The sequence below is a fragment of the Artemia sp. Qi Xiang Cuo genome, chromosome 15 (genome assembly GCF_049724085.1).
Source record: "Artemia sp. Qi Xiang Cuo chromosome 15, ASM4972408v1, whole genome shotgun sequence".
NCBI lineage: Eukaryota > Metazoa > Arthropoda > Branchiopoda > Anostraca > Artemiidae > Artemia > Artemia sp. Qi Xiang Cuo.
Genome location: NC_142808.1, coordinates 47,781,623 through 47,800,197, shown reverse-complemented (window position 1 = coordinate 47,800,197; position 18,575 = coordinate 47,781,623). Strand labels below are relative to the sequence as shown.

Here is an 18,575-nt window from a genome sequence, read left to right as displayed (position 1 = left end):
CAGGTAATTGAGGGTGAAAAACTCGTCAGAGCCCACAGGGTAGGGGTTTTAAGTTATAACCTGGGGGCATATAAGGTTCTTATAGAAAGTATTGTCGTAGAAACTTCAAAAATAGCTCATTTGACTGGAAATTGAAAGGGCTGCCCTTTTTCATAGTCGAAAGTGATTGGAGAGCAACTAACCCCCTCTCACGCCCACCATTTCTTCAAACACCTCCAATCGAATTTCTGAGATAGGCGTTTTGTTCAACGTAGTTGAAAGTTCTGGAAATTATATCTTTGTGGATGACAAAACTCCAAACTCCCAGGACAAGGGTTGTAAGTAATGCCCCTTGGGTATATAAGGTTTTTATAGAAAATGTTGTCGAAGAAACTTTAAAAAGAGCTCATTAAATTGGAGATTGAAAGGGCTAGTGTCCATTTTATTAGCCAAACTGATTGGAGGACAACTACCCCCCCCCCTCTCACGCCCACCATTTCCTCAAACACATGCAATAAAAATTTTGAGATAGTCATTTTTTCAACTTAGTTGAAAATTCTGGATACTATGTCTTTGAGGATTTAAAACCTCCCACACCCCCCAGGGCAAGGGTTGTAAGTTATGCCAGGGGGGCATATAAGGTTTTTATAGAGAGTGTTGTCATAGAAACTTCGAAAAGGGCTTATTAAATTGAAAATTGAAAGGGCTAGTCAGCTTTTTAATAGTCAAAAGTTATTGGACAGAAAACTAACACCCCTCCCACGCCCACCATATCCCCAAACACATCCAATAAAAATTTTGAGATAGCCATTTTGTTCAACGTAGTTGAAAAGTCCTGAAATTATGTCTTTGAGTATGACACTCACCCTATAGCCCTCAGGACTAAGGTTGTAAGTTATTCCCTGGGGTCATATAAGGTTCTTACAGGAAACATTGTCGTAGAAACTTCAAAAAGGGCTCATTCGATTGGAAATTGAAAGGGCTGGTTCCATTCTTAATAGTCGAAAGTGATAGGTGGGCAACTAACCCCTCTCTCACGCCCACCATTTCAACAAACACATTCAATCAAAATTTTGAGATATCCATTTTGTTCAACGTAGTTAAAAGTTCAGGCAATTAGGTCTTTGAAAATGATAACCGTCTCAGAGCCCTCACATGTTATGGATGCATTTAAGGTTTTATAGAAAGCGTTGTCGTAGAAACTTCAAAAAAGCTCATTTGATTGGAAATTGAAAGATTGAAAATGGAATTGAATGGAAATTGGAATTGAAACATTCAATAAAAATTTTGAGATAGCCATTTTGAAAGTTTTGGAAATTAGGTATTTCAGGATGACAACTTCCCCCCCCCTCCTCCCACATAAAGCCTTCAAGGCAATGGTTGTAAGTTATGCCCTGGGGGCATATAAGGGTTTTTACAGAAATTGTTTTCGTAGAAACTTCAAAAACGGCTCATTCTATTGATAATTGAAAGGGCTAATGTTCTCCTTAATAGTCGAAACTGATTGGACGACAACTAACCCCCCCCCCCCTCAAGCCCACCATTTCCTCAAACACATTCAATCAAAATTTTGAGATAGCTATTTTTTCAACGTAGTTGAAAGTTCTGCATATTATGTCTTTGAGGATGATAACCCCCCCCACCCATCAGGACAAGGGTTGTAAGTTATGGGCATATAAGGTTTTTATAGAGTGTTGTCATAGAAATTTTGAAAAGGGCTCATTCAATTGGAAATTGAAAGGCTAGTGCCCTTTTTAACAGTTAAAAATGATTGGAGGAAAACTAACACCCTTCCCTCGCCCAGCATTTCCCCAAACACAGCCAATCAAAATTTTGGGATAGCCATTTTGTTCAACAAAGTTAAAAAGTCCGGAAATTATGTCTTTGAGGATGACGATCCCCCCACAGACCTCAGCACAAGGGTTGTAAATTATGCCCTGGGGGCATATAAGGTTTTCATAGAAAACGTTGTCGTAGAAACTTCAAAAAGGGCTCATTCAATTGGAAATTGAAAGGGCTAGTGCCCTTTTTCATAGTCAAAAGTGATTGGAGGGCACCTAACCCCCCTCCCAAGCTCACCATTTCCCCAAACATGTCCAATCGAAATTTTAAGATATCCATATATTTATGGCTATGTCAAGATGTTTAAAAAAACTGCTTTTCCATACGATCCAAGAGGTAAGGATCTTGGTACTTTTTTTAGAGGTTTCGCCAGTTTCTTTTTCTCGTTAAAATCAGTCAAATATTTCTTGTAAATTGTACAAGTAATTCAGAAGCTAGTAGCCAACTTCCCAGTTGTCTACTGTAGCCACTAATCCTCTCCTTGATTTTAATCAATTATATTTACAATATATATATATATATATATATATATATATATATATATATATATATATATATATATATATATATATATATATATATATATATATATATATATATATATATATATATATATATATATATATATATATATATATATATATATATATATATATATATATATATATATATATATATATATATATATATATATATATATATATATATATATATATATATATATATATATATATATATATATATATATATATATATATATATATATATGTATGTATATATATATATATATATATATATATATATATATATATATATATTAAAAAGTAGTGAGTATCTTCCGCTATGTTTTCCAGCGCCCAAGTTTTCCCATATAAAGTAACTGTAAGGAGCATGTTTATTTATTAATATAATTTAAATAAAACACGTTACAATCAGCATTAATAAAATAAAAAATTCCAATGTTCGAACTTTTTTAGATATTTTAAATGATGTATCTGAAATATAGAACCAAATATTTTGAGCCTTACAGCAATAAGATTTTTGAATATGTATTAAAAGTCCTGTTCACTAAAAAAGCATTGGGTATCATATACTAAGTATACATCAAAACCTTATTTAGCAGTAATAAAAATTATCATCGTCAGCAGCAATTTTTATTAATATTTTTATCTTAAACGTTGTAGTTAATTTATCTTGAATGGTATACAGACAGGTTTGTCATACCTATAATACTGATTACTTGATCTTCATTGATGATTGATGGGAATGCATGGCTGTGCTCTTACAAAATACAAAATAATTCTTAAAGAATCAGGAATGGCTTTTAAAAATTTAAAATACTTCTTAAGAAATACAAATATGTTTTTACAATAGTATTCATACAAAATACAAAATAAATCTTATTGGCTTGCGGAAAGTGCAAGTACTCGAGATGCCTGTACCCTGCAGTTTAAGGCCTGAAGGCCGGCTGGTGCCGATACGGCTCTTCCTGGTCGCTCAAGTTCTCTTCTGCAGAAGTTTACAACAAACGTAATAAACACAAAGTAAATACGACCTTTTCGGCAAGGTCATCGGAAGCCTTGACGCGTCACCTGCCGGAAACGCCGTAACATAGGCTATTTTACTTTGGTTCAACATTATGTCATGGTGTTTCGTGGGAATTTTGTCGACCGACAGTTCCCCAGGCCATCGGTTACCCTGATGCGTTAGCACTCTTAAACTGGGTTAGACAGTTTAAGAGAGGTCCACTCTTCCACCACTTTGAGCTGCACCTAGGATTTCCCAAACAGACGTTAGGGATGGAAGCAGAAGTGCTTGAGTCCACTCGTCGCAATTCACAACCGCCGCAACAAGCGGGAATACACCTTGCCATGAAACTCACCTAAGTTCGAAGGGATTTGGAAGGGCGCCTTTTTTTATAGAGGTATCGCCAGTAGCCACTAATCCTCTGATTAATTTTTATTAATTGTATTTATTCAAATTTAATGAATGTATATTTTAAAAAAGTATTGGGTATGGTCCACTGATCATCCTTTAGAGCCTGTGCTTTACATTTATAAGATATAAATATATTATATTAAAAAAAAAGACAAAAAAAAACAGCAGATCGTTTCAGAGAATGTTGAGGAGAGTGCTCAATTAAATCAAAACATGTTATGTGTTTACGGACTGTCAAAAGGGCGTAACTAATGAATGACTAGGTATATCAATATGGAACTTTCAGGAAATGATAAGGGACACAATCGAAAGGGAATATTTGTACTCTACCCCTGCTATTATAATTACCACTAGTCCCTGGCGTCGCACCTATAAGAGAAGACCGACGCGATCAATGTTGACCAGAAACACTTATTTTTTATCAGTCTTCTTCAAATCGGAGGTGGATGGAGTTCGTCCGGAATGATGTAGAACTTGTCTGCTGACCACGTGCCTCGTGCCTCTGGATATGGGGTCATCCCCTAACTAAACACTCCGATCAGGGTGGCTGCAACCTCATGTGGCGGGTGGAGCTCACCCCGGGAATCTCAGTACCTAGGTTAAACCTATCATTAATCAGATTCAAAGCCTTGGGTCGGTTGGGCTGGCGACCCTTCACCTGAAAACCAAGTGGTACACAAAGTGATTACACAGCCTCGGATCCGGACCCTCTTTTAAGATTTCGACCATCGCGCGTCAATGGACATGCTGATGACGTCAGAAAGACAGACAGGCTGAAATTTCTATATCAAAGGGGGGTTTGAAAAGCCACCTGAAATGTTTTGACACTGAATGCACCAGAATCAAAGAACCTACTTTCTCCAGAACTACGTAAGAACAAAGTGACAATTGCAGGTCTCACAGAAACCCGTCTTACTGGAAGTGGAGAAGAGCGAATAGGCGATAATCACTCGTTAGTCTGGTCTGGAGGGAGCATGAGAAGAAATGGTGTTGGTCTCGCGCTAAACGGCCCTGCAAGAAAGTCCTTACTCTTGCACGAAGCTGTATCGGAAAGAATAATGAAGGCCCGCTTTGGGCACAAGCATGGCAAGATGACAATTTTCGTATGCTATGCCCCGACCAATGATTCAAACGACGTAACCAAGGAAGAGTTCTACTCTGCTCTTTGTAGATGTCTTTCAACAATGTCTCCCCACGATGTCACAGTTCTTCTCAGTGACTTCATTGCCACAGTGCGAGGTGATATTGGTGTTTGGCGTGGTACAATTGGACCTGTATCCCCCGACCCACTGAACGACAACGGCCTTCACCTACTCAAACTGTGCCAATCCCATGAACTTGTGATCGCAAACGCCTACTTTCAACGTAAGACTATCCACCAGGCAACGTGGTATAGTAACGACGGTCGCACAAAGAAGATGATTGACTACGTCATTATTTCTAAACACTGGAGATCATTGCTGAAGAGCTGCAGAACCTATAGATCAGCAGAGCTCGGAAATGCAGATCACAGGCTTGTGTGTGCTGATGTCCAGCTTCGCCTCCATGCACAGCGATCGGAAAGAAAACCAGCAGCAGCGGATAACGGGAAACTAAAGGAGCCAGATATTCACCAGAAGTATAGTGTTGAGATATACAATCACTTTGAGCTCCTTGGCACACTCAACAGCAGCGAAGACGCCTGGAAGTATTTTAAATCGCAGACCAGCGAAGCTGCACAGCTGGTGCTTGGTAAGCGAAGTTTCCCAAAGAAATCGTGGCTAACTGACGAAACACTGCAGGTCATAGAGCAAAGGCGAAGGCAGATTCTTGGGGACATGGCCACCTATCAAAGGCTCAATGGAGTGCGGAACAGACTTATTCACCGAGACCGAACTCAGTTTGTTGCAAGGAAAGCCGATGAAATCGAACTAGCAGCAAAAAAGAAAGACAGGGGTAGCCTGTTTAAGCACCTCCGTGATCTCACAGAAAATAAAACACCAGCATTGAGACCCGTTCAACCCAGGGATAGGACACATTTTTCTCATATGACTTCTTATCTTGAGTGGTGAAAGGACCACTTCTGCTCGCTTCTGAGCAACACTAGCCAGTCTATGCCTCCTACTGGGGATAGTCCCAGCCAACCTGGCAGTCCAAAACCTAAACCAGATGCTCCTCCTGACGAGCCTTTAAGCCCCTCAGAAATTGGAAATAAAATAAAAATGCTCAAGAACGATAAAGCTGCCGGTATCTGTGGCCTGAGTTCGAAGCTGCTAAAATATGCAGGTCCTGTTATGCTCCTGTTTCTCCACACCCTGTTCTCTACAATCTGGCAAACCGAGATAATTCCCGAAGATTGGCGGAAGGGTGTCATTATCCCTTTGTGGAAGAGGAAAGGCTCTAGAAGCGACTGCTCGAACTACCGTGGAATAACCCTACTGTCTGTCCCGGGAAAACTTTTCTTAATGGTCCTGCTAGATCGATTTCGAAATATCATTGGTAAAATCCGGTGACCGGAGCAAGCTGGTTTCATGTCGGACCGTTCAACCATCGAGCAGATTTTTACGATCTGACAAATCATAGAAAAAGCCACGGAGTTCCGACAAAAAGCTTTTATTACATTCGTCGACTTCCGTGCTGCGTTCGACTCAGTGGACCGAGATGCTGTTTGGCGGATTCTAGAATCGACAGGCCTCCCTGAGAAATACTGCAGACTATTCAAAGCTCTACAGCATGGGACGGAGAGCTGTGTTCTAGTGAACGGCCGGCACAGCCCGTTCTTCCAAATCACGACAGGAGTGCGCCGAGGATGTGCAGTGGCCCCAGAGCTCTTCTATGTCATCATAGACTACGTTATGACAAGGACTACCTCACGTCTCAGCTTTGGACTTAAGTTTGGAGATCGTGTCATTACAGATGCTGATTTTGCCGATGACTTGGCCATTCTAGCGGACTCCATGGAGCAGTTGCTGGAAGCGCTTCGAATCCTACGAGAAGAGGTTGCAAAAGTAGGACTGCAGATAAACTGGACTAAAACGAAAATTATGGCCATAGACCCATTCTCCCCTGCTGCCAATCCTTCAGTTAGCCTGGATAGCACCACTAGCATCGAAGTTGTCCAAAGGTTCACCTACCTGGGCTCTATAATTTCTTGAGATGACTCGCTTCTTTCTGAACTACAAGCGAGAATATCCAAAGCGTCTTCTGCCATGGGCAGACTGAACCGTCACCTCTGGCAAAAACCAGTCGTACAACGAAGCTGCGGATTTTCAACGCCCTCGTCGGCTCTGTGATGCTCTATGGAGCTGAGACGTGGCAACCCTCAAGGCAATTGATGTCTTTCAGTCGAAGAGCCTGAGGAGGATCGAAGGTCTACGATGGCTCGACTTCGTCAGCAATGAGAAGCTGCTGCAGCTCACCAAGCAGTCTCGGTTTTCGACCCAAGCAGCCGAGCGAACATTACGATGGTTCGGACACCTACTTCGAATGCCTCCACACATACCTGCGAAAACGATCAATGACTTCGACCCTGTCAAAGCCGGTTGGAAGCGACCTCGCGGCCGACCGAAAAAACGATGGTCTGACAGCCTGTCCGAGTTCCTGACGATGGCAAATATCAGGTTGAGCGATGTGCAAACGCTTGCCATGGACCGAAGTGGATTGAGGAGGCAGACGTCACTCTCTACGCCGAGCAGCGCCCGGCAGGAGACATAAGTCAAGTCAAGTCTTCTTCAAATCCAATTTTTAATTTACAAGATATTCTTATTCATGAGGTATAAATATTTTGATAGCCATTTAAGAGAAAGTGATCGGAGGGCAGCTACCCCAACACACACACACGACAAAATTGTCCCGAACAGCATCTAATAGAAATTTTTAGATAGCCATTCTATTCAAAATAGTCTAAATATCATATAAATAGGCTTTTGGGGTTGAAACAAGTCTCAAAAATGGATAAAAATAGTATCAAATAATCTATCAAGCATACAAAAACCACAAATAAGTATCAATAAATAAATGAAACCCAAAACATACAGAAAATAAAATAAATATTAGAGTCAAACTCAAAACGAGCAGAAATTAATATGAGTAGGGTTCTAATCCCTATGCTTTCTAAAAGCCAGAGTATAATTTGCACTTTACTGAAAAATACTCTTTTAAATGTTTTCATTTTTATAACTTAAAAAAATCAAAAATTAATCAAGATTTTAAAGAATAAATATCAGCATATTTAGCCTATATTAAACAGGCAGTGCACATGTTTTTCAATAAATTCATTTAAATTATATTCTGGCTTTTAGAAAGCATAGGGATTTAGAAACCTACTCATATTAATCTCGGCTCGTTTTGAGTTTGACTCTGTTATTTAATTTATTTTCGGTTTGTTTTGGGTTTCATTTATTTATTGATACTTATAACATAAAACAGGTGCTAATATAAATGAACAAATAAATCTTAAAACGAGTAAAACTTAAACTGAAAATACAAATCAAGCTTAAAAAAAAAATCCTGCAAATAAGAGTATGGCTATTGCCCCCTTCCCTAACTGTACAAATCTAAAGCCTACTGCGTCATTTGCACTTTACTGAAAACTAAGATTTTGTATATTAAATACTGACCGCTCAGCAGTTCAAGATTTTATGTAATTTTAGTTTTAATGTACTAATAAGTAAAAAAAAATATATTTATAATATAATTAGTTTTTCACTAAAGCGCCAATTACTAAAAACCTGTTGTATGTTTGTTTTGTATTTGATTTCTGTTCGTTTTAAACTTGATTTGCATATTCAATTTAAGTTTTACTCGTCTTAAGATTGATTTATTCCTTTGTATTAGTACCTGTTTAATGTTTGTTTATTAATATTTTTTTTTTTCTGTTCGTTTTGGGTTTCATTTATTCGATAATAGTAATTTCTGATCGTTTTTTGAGTTTGAGTTATTATAGAAATTTATTTCTGTTGATCTTAAGTTTAATATGGCATTTACTATTCTTTGAAAAACTTGCTTATCGGATTCTTTTTTTATTAGCTAATTGAAAGAACAACTGATCCAATCAAGGAGTGGCAGTCTTATAATTTAGTACCCTAGAAATACCTAATTTCTGAGCCCACCAGCTCTGTTCCTTGCTAGAGTATTTTTCAAGGCTGTTCAGTTAGTCACTGAAAGGTGCAACCGATTCATAGGCAGCGCAATAGCGCTGCCTAAGTAAAGAGCCATATTTTTTTCACCAAGGCACTTTGCATAGAAGGAGTTGTCATAGAACCTTTGGAAGGAGCTCATTCTATTGGAAATTGAAATTTATAGCGCCCTTTTAAAACTTCAAAAGTAATTGGAGGTCAACAAAGCCCTCTCCCACACGTATCACTTCCACAGACACGCCCAACCAAAATTTTGAGATAGCTTTTTTGTTCAACATAGATGAAAGGTCAAATAACTATGTCTTTGGGGATGTCAAACCCCACAGCCCTTGGGGGCTGTAAGGGCTATAAGTTATGTAATTCACCCATTGCTTACATATATTATTATTCTTATTATTTACATAGTTATGCAATTACACATATTATTTATTATTAAGAAAAGTCGGGCGTGTTTTACCTTTAGTGAACAAAAACCAAAGTGCCCTCAGACGAAGCTTTAGAGAATGTTGAAGGAAGTGTTGAACAAAATCAAAACATTTTATGTGCATGCGGTTGGTCAAAGGACGCAAGTCAGGAATGACCTAGTTTATTAGTTTGGAACTATCGAGAAATGGTGAGAAGGATGTTCTATTGACCAAAAAAGCAATATTTTCATGCTACTATTACTACTACTATAACTACTAATAGTATATCTGCTGCATCTGTAGCGAGTGCTACCAAGGCTGAGGATATTGAAGTGAAAATTTGAGAAATTGTTGAGGGTAAAGTGGAAATAAATCGAAATATGCTATATGCATACATACTGCAAAAGGGTGTATCAGAAAAATCTTTGGAACGGTTACCGTATCAGGCTGAAACTTCCAGGGCTTTATGAGAGGATGTTCAACTGACCATTTCACATTATGTGTTTACTACTACTGCTATTACCGTTGCTACTAATGGAATACTACTACTGTTCCTACTACTACCACTACTGCTATGATACTACCCCTATTAAGGTTAAGGGTATGAAGGGAAAAATTTGAGTTATTGAGGGGAAATTTGAACTAAATCAAAACATATTATATGCATATAGCTGTTCTAAAGGACGTATGTCAGGAATGGATTAGGGTATTAAGTTGGAGCTTTAAGGGAATTCTTAAGGTAGAAGAGCAATTGACCAAAAGACAATATGTGCAGGTTACTACTAATACTAGTATCACTGCTACTACTGCTACTAATTCTATTGTAACTACTACTAACGCTAAGAACACTAACATAAAAATATCAGTAAGCGATCATGGAGAAGTTGAACTAAATAAAAAAAAAAAAATTATGAACATACAGGTTATCAAAAGATCATATCGGCAATATCATAACAAGGGCTGATTGTATTGAGTTGAAACTTCCACGACTGGATGAGGGAGATGTTCAACTGAAACAAAAATCAATGTGTTGATAGTACTGCTGCCACCAGTACTAGTGTTAATACTGTTAATAGTAGATAAGACTAGCAAGTGTTATCTACTAGGTCTACTAGGCATCTACTAGGGTCTATCTACTAGTGTCTACTAGGCAAGTGTTATCTACTAGGCACTCCTACTACTACTACCCTGACCACTATTATAACTATGGCTAAGGGAATAAAGGTAAAAATTACAGATAATATCGAGGGGGAAGCTGAACTGAAGCATAAAATGCAAATAGCATGCAGGTTGTCAAAGGGGCGTATCAGCATTATCTTAGAAACAGCTTGCTATGTTAAGTTGTAAATTACAGAGCTTGGTGTTTGGTAGCTTGAACTAACCAAAAGGGAATATTTGCATCTTAATACTACTACTCCCAATACTGATACTACTACTATTGTTACTACTATTACTACTGCTACTGCTGCTAGTAAAGCTAATTCTACTAATTCTGCTGCTACTACTAATCCAAACACATCCAATCAGATGTTTGTGATAGTTATTTAGTTTAGCATAGTGGAAAGGTCTAGCTTTGAGCAAGGGCTATAAATTATGCAATTTGCTGAATAGAGTGTATGTTATTGGGAATGAGAGCATATTTACCCTTTGATGTTATTGGGAATGAGAGCATATTTACCCTTTGATGTTATTGGGAATGAGAGCATATTTACCCTTTGATGTTACTGAGAATGAGAGCATATTTACCCTTTGATGCTATTGGGAATGAGAGCATATTTACCCTTTGATGTTATTGGGAATGAGAGCATATTTACCCTTTGATGTTATTGGGAATGAGAGCATATTTACTCTTTGATGTTTGTGGGAATGAGAGCATATTTACCCTTTGATGTTATTGGGAATGAGAGCATATTTACCCTTTGATGTTACTGTGAATGAGAGCATATTTAAGCTTTGATGCTATTGGTAATGAGAGCATATTTAATCTTTGATGTTACTGGGAATGAGAGCATATTTACCCTTTGATGCTATTGGGAATGAGAGCATATTTACCCTTTGATGTTATTGGGAATGAGAGCATATTTACCCTTTGATGTTGTAAACGACCAAGTGCATTAACATTAGCTTTCAGAGGGTGTCAAGGGGAATGCTAATTTATATCAAAACATTTTATGTTTTTGAATTTGAATTTTTTTTTATCAATTTTTTATTTTCAGTTGATTTGGGAAAATTGGTTCCAATTTTGCTGTCCCCCCCTCAGAGGATTTGAACAAAACTACGCCACTGTTTCGAATGGGAAAGATTTTTCATGAACTTTACGACTTAAGCGTAAAGACCGAAAGTTGAGTAAGGAACAGCCCCCCTCATACACAAAATGAGTTCTGTTCATTTTGAGTTTTAATGTTGCTCCTTGCTTTCATTTGATTTTTTTATTTAATTACTTGAAAAACCAGCACTTCAAAAACCTAGTTCGTCCTGGATTATCTGTGCCTCTGGACATCTCCTGCCTTTTGACATGAATTTTCAAATGGTTAGAATGTATCTAACTGGGTACCAATTAATAACGAATTCAAAGTGCCATTATAAATCGATAAAGCCTGGATACTTTTGGATTTTGAATACTGAAGAGTGGGGGACGTCAACACTACTCACCTTCGTTTTGTATTTCACTCGGTCATTTATTATAATTAATTTAATAAACAATAAACCGAAAATCAGCAGAAATAGAGTCAAATAATTTTCCAAGCTCAAAACTACCACAAACCACCATCAATAAATAAATGAAACCCAAAACGAACAGAAGTTACAATAAATAGCCGAGGCAAACTCAAAACGACAAAAATTAACATGGGAAAGGGTGACAACCCCCATGCCTTCTCATGACTAGAACACCATTTGCACTTCACTGAAAACAAAATACATTTTAAATTTTTTCACTTTTTTGACATTAATAAATAAAAAACTATTAAGAGTTTAAGGAATCAATATCAGTATATGTATAATAAACATGGTCATTTGCTGTTTTTTTTTCAATGGGAAATATTTTGAATTAGAAATATTTTTGAAGAACTTTAAGACAATGGCATGAAGAGAGAGGGTTATGGAAGGGGTATCCCCCTCATATAGAGAATAGTTTCTTTGTTTTTATGTTTTGATGCTGCACCTAACTTTCAGTTTAAAAAAGGTGTTTTATTATTTAATTACTTGAAAAACTCGTACTCCGAAAAAGCTAGTTTGTCCTTGATTTTCTATGCAATTGGTTGCTTTTATTCATATTTTAAAAAGGTTTCTTTTGAAATATGCACTTGAACATAGTTGTCTGTAACAAAACAAAATTTTAGTAGTTGAGAAACTTTTTTGTAGCCTTGTAGCACGTCATAAATATAATAAAATAGTTTCTTAAAAACTAATTTTAGTGCTTGATAGAATAATTAAGTTTGTCAAAAGAATTTAGCGTAAACTGAATAATTACTTTGAAACTATAAATAATTAGTGCCTTAAGTATATTTTTAAAGTCAATTTTTCAAGAGTTTCGAAGGATAAGAGATGGATATCTCCCACCTTTTCAAATGAAGCTCCGAAAAATCTTCAATAAATAGATTTCGTTTCCGATCGCATCTCACCAATTATTCAAGGGATAAATAAGATACAGAAGACAGGGTTGCCAACTGGATATTTTTATGTCTAAAGGACATATTCCTATGTGCCAGGACACAATGACATAATAGGGCAAAAAAGGGACATATTTTAGAAATTTGGGACATATTTTGCAAATTTATGACAAAATAGAATATTTCCCTGTCGGATAAATATTTGTGTAATAAAAATGTCATTTTTCACCAAATTAGTGCTAAAAATACTTATCTAGCACTAAATTTACTTAACTACTTACTTTCTACTATTTTTTTTTATACTGTACGTTTTATACTGTATTTTTGGGAGTTGCTTGCTCTTTCCCACAGACAACTATCTGCAAATACTCTTGATATTCTTTACAAGTTTGTATTCTATAATCTATAAACTATTTTATTTCACCTTGCTTTTACGCAACCGTCAAGATAATAGGCAAGCAGACATCTTTTTCGTTAACAGTCTCTTCCGGCTTCCAGTAGTCAGGCCAAAACATCTATCTATTTATCAAGTATTACTAACTGGAAATCAAAAGTTATCAAAAGAAAACAAATTGGATTCTTGATGATCTGGAATTAATTTTTCAGGGTAAAAAACCCTAAGATCTTCAAACTGAAGATCTCAGGGTCACTTAAATGAATATAATCAAAACATATTTGGCTCTAAGTGATATGCAAATTTTGTTCTGTAATTCGGAAGGCATGGGGACCGTCAGCCCTACTAGGCTAGTCTCCACTTGTTTTGAATTTGACTCGTTTTAGCTATTTTAATCTCTGTTAATTTCATTTATTTATTGACGGTGATAGTTTTACGCTTAGAAAACTTTAAATCTTTTCCATCTCATTTTTGGTTGAATTACTTTTTTTTGAAACACTTATGAAATTAATTTGTTTGTTTCTTATTGACATAGTATTTTTCATTGGAAAAGAAAGGAGTACATTTTAGTTTTTTTTTATAAGAATGTATATTTTTCCTGTATTATTTACGCAATGGAATTTTTTAATAACATAAGCGCTTTTGAACCCCTGGACATATCTAGTGTTGTTTAATTCAGTTTTAAACCACTCCAAATTTCTCTGAAAAATAAGACTTAATGCCATTGTACCTATGCTGTTTTGGCAGCCAGGATGCACTTGCATTCTGTCGCTCAACATAACCATCAGTATGGTCTGAAAACTTCAACCTAATGCTCTAAGTCATTTTTTTTTATGTATTGCTGATAAGGCCATTTGACATCCTGCATGCATACAGTGTGTTTCAATTTAATTTATCTTGCTTCCCAACAAAATTATTATTAGCTTTAAAAGCAGTAGCCTATCGATAGCATGAGTAAAAAAGCAGATGTAGTATACATAAATTTCCTTTAGTTGGTTCAATCTTTCCCTTAACGTACTTTGAAAGTTTCAACTTAATACTCTTAGCTGTTCCTGATATATAGCTGTTACGACCTTTTAATAGCCTGCATTCACATAGCACCGTTCAATTTAGATCTCTATCTTCTTCAACATTCCCAGAAAGTTTCACTGTAATACCCTTAGCTCAAGTAGTACTAGCAGTAGTCGTCGTAGTTGTAGTTGTAGCAGTCATATTAGTAGTAGTAGTTGTAATAGTTGCAAAAGTGTTAGTAGTTGTAGAAGTATGCACATTTTGCAGGTTTTTTTAGTTCAAAATCCCCCTTAACATGTTCTGAAAGTTTCAACTCAATACCTTAGACCATTCCTGGGATATTGCTGATACGCCCTTTTGACAAACAAGCTGTACAAAATGTGTGTCTATTTAGTTCAACATCCCTGTAAATATTCCCTGTAAGTTTCAATTTCCTACCCTTTGCCTCAGTAGCAGTAGTCGAAGCGATAATAGTAGTAGTAGCAGAATTAGCAACATTACAATTCAAGTTGACAAAGCCATACCTTGAATTCATGGACTACTCTCTTGGCCTCTCCAACGAATTCAACAAAGTTTTTCAATCTGAGCTTCCAGTTTTTCACTCCCTAAAGGCAAGTGTCAGGAAACCTGTGAGTGATGTTGCGTCTAACTTCTTGAAACTGGGCTATATTCACAGTATTGTTTTGTTTACCGAACTGGATCCTTATCTTTCAAATGAGCACATGCCTTTAAACCATACATATGTGGGAATAGCTGCAACCAATTCAATGCACGGACTCGTAGACGCTCAAGGGCCAAGTGATAACATTGATCTCTTTTACCAGCCTTGTTGAATATACTATATGGTCCTAATCAAGCACATCCAAGACCCTACCAAGACGCTTTGGTTGAACCAAGGAATGCAAGAAATTTGAAACCAAAATCTCTGAGGCCACTGTTTGTGAGATTTCCTGTTCTAAGAGAAAATATATTCTTTGAGGCCAACCTGACTCTTATACATGATAATGGTAATAAGCTTACCTTAGCTATGGATGTCAGGTATTGTGTTATCTTGGAACGATAATTTCGACAGGACCTGTGCCTGTCATCATCAGGTTCAAATTCAAATTTGAACCTGATGATGACAGGCACAGGTCCTGTCGAAATTATCGTTCCAAGATAACACAATACCTGACATCCATAGCTAAGGTAAGCTTATTACCATTATCATATCTAAGAGAAAAGTGTTGCCTCCAGAAAATTGACGTAGAATGGAGGTCACAGTCAAAGACTGATGTCACTGAGCTTCACTCGGAAGATGCCCAAGTTAAAGACCTGTCAATTGAGCAGTACTGGATAAAGATATTTAGTTTGGAGACTCGCAATGGCAAAACCAAGTATCCGGAATTGCGGAAGCGCATATCACTGATCTTCTCTTTACCTTTTTGGCAACGTACCAACTGAGCGTTTTTTTAGTCCCCTGAAATTAATCAAAACAGACATCCGAAATAGTCTCGAGAATGTCAGACTAGTCTCACCTGTTTGTGTCAATTACTGCTTGAAAAACGAAGATAACACTTTATCAACTGTCAGCATACCGAAAGCTGTCACTGGCTTCAAGACGAAGACAAACGCCAAGTGCGATGAAGTGCTAGAGATGACACTTAATTAAACTTTCTGACGTGTTCTAGGTAGTGAAAAAGATGTTATATATATATCATTATCTGAAGTAAGAAAAATAACAACTTGATGCTGCACTGTGCAGCATCAAATCATGCAAACATGTAGATTGTGTGGAAATGTAAAGCAAAATAACCCTTCTTTCTAGGGAGAAATCAAACCTTAACATAAGGAATTTAAGGGAAAATTGATATAAAAACAGGGAAATTTGAAATCGAGAAGTGGAAGTACTGCTCAAGCTTTCCGAATTACAGCATAAAATTTGCATATAACTGACAGCCAAATTTTGTTTGATTATATTCATTTAAATGAAACTCAGATATTGAAATATTTTAGAATCAAATTTGTACCCTATTCATGCTTCAAGTAATTAGTTAGACCGATATCTACTAATAGGAGATTTTTCAGAGCTTCATTTCAAAAGGCAGGAGTTATCCACCTCTAGTTGTTCAGAGCTCTTCAAAAAATTTTAATGAAATATACTTAAAAGTTAAAACAATTTATCTCCACAGTTTCAAAATATATATACAGTTTATGCTAAATTCTTTTGACAAACTTAATCATTCTATTAGATAATTCAATTAGTCTAAAAAAAACTCTTTTATTATATTTATGACGTGCTACAAAGTTGAAAAAAAAGTTTCTCAATTACTAAAATTTTGTTTTGTTACAGACAACTATGTTCAAGTGCATATTTCAAAAGAAACTTTTTAAAATATCGATAAAAGCAACCAATTGCATAGAACATCAAGGACAAACTAGCTTTTTCGGAGTACGAGTTTTTCAAGTAATTAAATAATAAAACACCTTTTTTAAACTGAAAGTTAGGTGCAGCATCAAAACATAAAAACAAAGAAACTATTCTCTATATGAGGGGGATACCCCTTCCATAACCCTCTCTCTTCATGCCATTGTCTTAAAGTTCTTTAAAAATATTTCGAATTCCAAATATTTTCCCATTGAAAAAAAAACACAACAAATGACCATGTTAGTATACATATACTGATATTTATTCCTTACTCTTAATAGTTTTTATGGTACTTATGCAGAAAGTGGTAAGTGTATTGAGAAAACCGATCCGCATTACCCGGTAATCATATGAGGCGCTGTATAGCCCCAATGGGAAGACGTTTTGGCGGCAGCGCATATCCAGAATGACTGGCGGCTCTTCGTGGATGCCCTGGGTGTCTCTAGTGGCACAGGAGGATCAAAGGTCTAAGGTAATAAACATAGGCCTTAAATAGGGTTAGTCACTCCGGGAACTATACTTAAACTTTATTTTTTCTGGGGTTAGTGGAAATGAAAGGTACCTAGGTTAGGTTAGGTTAGGTATTTAGGTACTGTTCTATTAACTGGAACCCACGCAAGAAGTGAAGTTTGGTTAATGCTAATGAAATAAAATAGCAAGAAAATATAATAGTTTTCAAACAAATTTCGGCTATATATTTGAAAATTGGGGGGGGGGGGGAGGGTAAAGCATATATTAAATACGTAACCTAACCTATGTACCTTTTCCCCCCTAAACCCCAAAAAAAAAAGTTTAAATATTGTAAACGCAGTGATAAATCACTGTTTGCAACCACCAGCATAAAAATCTCCGTTGAAAAAACCTGTTTGACTAGTTTTTTTTTAGCATCTTCGCTGTACAATGTATAGCGTGGGTTCCAGCTAATAGAGCAGTACCAGATTTTATATATGCTATGCTTTACCCCTACCCCCCCCCCTAATGTGCAAATATATAGCCCAATTTTGTTCATAAACTATTATATTTTCATCCTATTTTGTTTTATTTCATTTGCATGAACTAAACTTCACTTTTCGCGTGCTTACCGCTTCCTAATTAAGTACCTCTTTTATTTTTTAATGTAAAAAAAGGGAAAACATTTAAAATGTATTTTGTTTTCAGTAAACTGACTTTAGTGTAGAGCTTTATGACTTTATGACTGTTATGACTTTAGCGTAAAGAGCGAAGGTTTATTAAGGGGCACCCCCCCCCCTCATACACAAAATGAGCTCTGTTCATTTTAAGTTTTAATGTTGCTCCTTGCTTTCATTTGATTTTGGGTACCAATTACTAATGAATTCATAGTGCCATTATAAATCGATAAAGCCTGGATACTTTTGGATTTTGAATACTAAAAAATGGGGGACTTCAACACTACTCATCTTCGTTTTGAATTTCACTCGGTCATTTATTATAATTAATTTAATAAACAAAAAACCGAAAATCAGCAGATATAGAGTCAAATAATTTTATAAGCGCAAAACTACCACAAACCACCATCAATAAATAAATGAAACCCAAAACGAACAGACAGTACAATAAATAGCCGAGGCAAACTCAAAACGACAAAAAATTAACATGAGAAAGGGTGATAACCTCCATGCCTTCTCAAGACCAGAACACTATTTGCACTTAAATTAAAACAAAATACGATTTAACTGTTTCCACTTTTTTGACATTAATAAATAAAAAAAGCATTAAGAATTCAAGGAATAAATATCAATATATGTATATTAAACATGGACTTTTTTTCAACGGGAAAATATTTTAAATTCAAAATATTTTTTAAGAACTTTAGGACAATGGTATAAAGAGAGAGGGTTGTGGAAGGGGTAC

At 36.3% G+C, this 18,575-nt stretch overlaps 1 protein-coding gene across 1 annotated transcript in view; it reads right to left on the bottom strand.

The window, feature by feature from the left end:
• Positions 1–10,198: 10,198 nt before the first annotated feature.
• LOC148943755 (uncharacterized) overlaps positions 10,199–18,575 on the bottom strand; it is a 117,674-nt gene continuing 109,297 nt past the window's right edge. The window contains exon 5 of the mRNA XM_089101365.1: positions 10,199–10,290. Coding sequence (XP_088957491.1) covers positions 10,207–10,290 — 84 coding nt within the window. The 3' untranslated portion in view covers positions 10,199–10,206. The remainder of the gene's footprint in view (positions 10,291–18,575) is intronic.